Source organism: Cyprinodon variegatus, unplaced genomic scaffold (genome assembly GCF_000732505.1).
Source record: "Cyprinodon variegatus isolate N-32 unplaced genomic scaffold, C_variegatus-1.0 Scaffold1134, whole genome shotgun sequence".
NCBI lineage: Eukaryota > Metazoa > Chordata > Actinopteri > Cyprinodontiformes > Cyprinodontidae > Cyprinodon > Cyprinodon variegatus.
This window is the reverse complement of record NW_015151587.1, coordinates 120045-122437: the sequence shown is the minus strand read 5'-3', so window position 1 is coordinate 122437 and position 2393 is coordinate 120045. Positions and strand designations below refer to the sequence as shown.

The 2393-nt window shown below is 46.7% G+C and overlaps 1 protein-coding gene across 1 annotated transcript in view; it reads left to right on the top strand.

Annotated features, from left to right (window-relative positions):
* LOC107101692 (actin-binding LIM protein 1-like) overlaps positions 1-314 on the top strand; it is a 49059-nt gene extending 48745 nt beyond the window's left edge. Inside the window, exon 19 of the mRNA XM_015400698.1 lies at positions 201-314. Coding sequence (XP_015256184.1) covers positions 201-314 — 114 coding nt within the window. The remainder of the gene's footprint in view (positions 1-200) is intronic.
* Positions 315-2393: the final 2079 nt, after the last annotated feature.

Below are 2393 nucleotides of genomic sequence, written 5' to 3'. Positions count from 1 at the left end.
AGGTTCTCTGATGGTCTATTGTTTTCGCTGTACTGAACAGTTTGTTCTGTCTTTCAAACATCTAGTTAGTTTCTATGTTTGGAGGTTTTTGGTTCAGACCTTCGCTTCAAGGCTGAGGAACTTTTTTTCTTGGTTATTTGAGGATTATTTCAAATGTTGCCACAATGCTTTTCTCAAAATGTTTCTTCTTCCCTCCTTAGAGACATTTGTCGCCGGATGAGTTCCAGCAGGTGTTTGGAATGACGCTGGAGCAGTTTGACCGGCTGGCTCTGTGGAAGAAGAATGACATGAAGAAGAAGGCTCGTCTGTTTTAGATCCAGTTTAAGCCAGGTCTAAGCTTTAATCCAGAAGGAAGCAGAACTGAAAGTCTGCAACATCTATATGCACCAGTTGGACATTTGAAAATGCCGCCTGTTCTTCTCCATGTTCTCACCTGGATGGGGGGGGTAGTGTTTGCATGGTCTGTGTTTTTCTGGCCTCCTGTGAGGTCCATCGTCCCCCTCAGTCCCCTCCTAACGCCGGCCGTCCTCCAGCTTCTCTGTGCTTCTGCTGGTTTGTGGTCTCCAGTCGGTCCAACCTTTAGCCTCGCTGAGGACTGCTGAAGCATGTCGAGGCCAAAGACGGGCTACAGACGGTCTCCACTCCCTCGTTGGACTTCTTCTGGATCTGATCGAGAGCAAATCCACACCTGCTTGTCTTTTATTTGACTTCATCTCATTTTCAGGCCGTAAAATCTGTGAGGTTGTTTCAAAGCCATGAATCAGCAAATGCAAACAGGAAGTGGATAAGGAACAACAACAGGCCGATTCTAAGGAGCTGTGTTACCAGAGTGACGTTAACTCTGAGAAATATTTTTATAAGCTACTTTCAGAGGGCCTTAAACCAACGAGGTGGGAGTTAATCTGAAGTGTTTCCAGCTCTCAGGTCTGGCTGGTTCACCTCATTATGATGGATGGATTCCTGCAGACGCTCAAACTTGAACATATCAAATAAATCCCATCAGCTTTGCTTGATTTTACTTGACTATGACATCATCATCATCATCATATACAGGATGTATGTGAGAATCTACCCTGTCTGTATCTATGAGCATGCGGAGGATGGGAGGAGCTTCCTCTCCTGACGTCATGTTAGGAATCATCAATGTTACTCTATCATATGAATTACCTGGATCTGCTGCTTACGTTTGCTTGTTTAAGGTATTTATTTAAATACAGCGATATGGAAATGACTTTATTTTGAAATCATTAGGATGTTGTGAATGGATGAAGCGTCACACGGATGATGAAGATGATGAAGAGAGCCGTATCACATTTTAATCTGAATGTCCTGTAGTAACCCACTAACTCCTGTCATTATCTTTATGTTGAAACTCTAATATCCATTAAAGTGCTTTAAACCGACTGGTTTCCATTTGATTGACTTCTTCTTCTACCAAACAGACCAGACTAGAGCAGCTAGACCGCCTCAGACCGAGTACTGACCCTGACTGCACACCGCAGACTGAGATGGGGCTCGCTGTTGTGGGGGACGTGACTCGCCGCAGAGGGGGCGTGGCTTGCTGTAGACGGGGCGTGACTCGCAATAGACGGGGCGTGACTCGCAATAAAAGTGGCAAGGCTTGCCGTAGAGGGCGTTTGGCTCACCACATAGGGGGCGTGGCTCGCAGTAGACGGGGAGTGGCCAGCAGTAGGGGGGGACAGGGCTCACCGTAGAGGGCATTTGGCTCACCATAGAGGGGGCTGGGCTCGCTGTAGAGGGAGCATAGCTCGCCATATAGGGGGCGTGGTTTACCAAAGAGGGGCGTGTCTTGCTGTAGAGGGGGCGTGACTCGCAATAGATGGGGCGTGGCTCGCAAAAAAAGTGGCAAGGCTCACCATAGAGGGGACGTTGCTCGCTATAGAGGGGGCTGGGCTCGCAATAGGGGGGAACAGGGCTCGCCATAGAGGGAGCGTAGCTAGCCATATAGGGGGCATGGCTCGCCACATAGGGGGCGTGGTTTACCAAAGAGGGGGCGTGGCTTGCCGTTGAAGCACGTCCCAATCTGTGACTCCAGGCCGCATTTCGGGCCCAATCTGGAGGCGGAAACTATTCAGTCATTGACAAACAGGAATACCGCACCCACTGCCGTGTTTGTCTTTGATAACGAATCATCATTTTTAACATTAGATGATTTACTGTATAAAATAATTCATTTGAATTACTTTTTTCCTCTTGGAAAAGGTTTGCATTTGAACTAAAACAGAAGGTAAATTCCTGCCTTTTTAACCAAATGTAATTCTGTTATATGTGGATTTATTCTGTATTTTCTTTTGCACATATAGAATTGTTCAGAGGTAAACAAAGGTAAACCTAACCTAACCCTAACCCAGAGGTAAACAAAGGTAAACCTA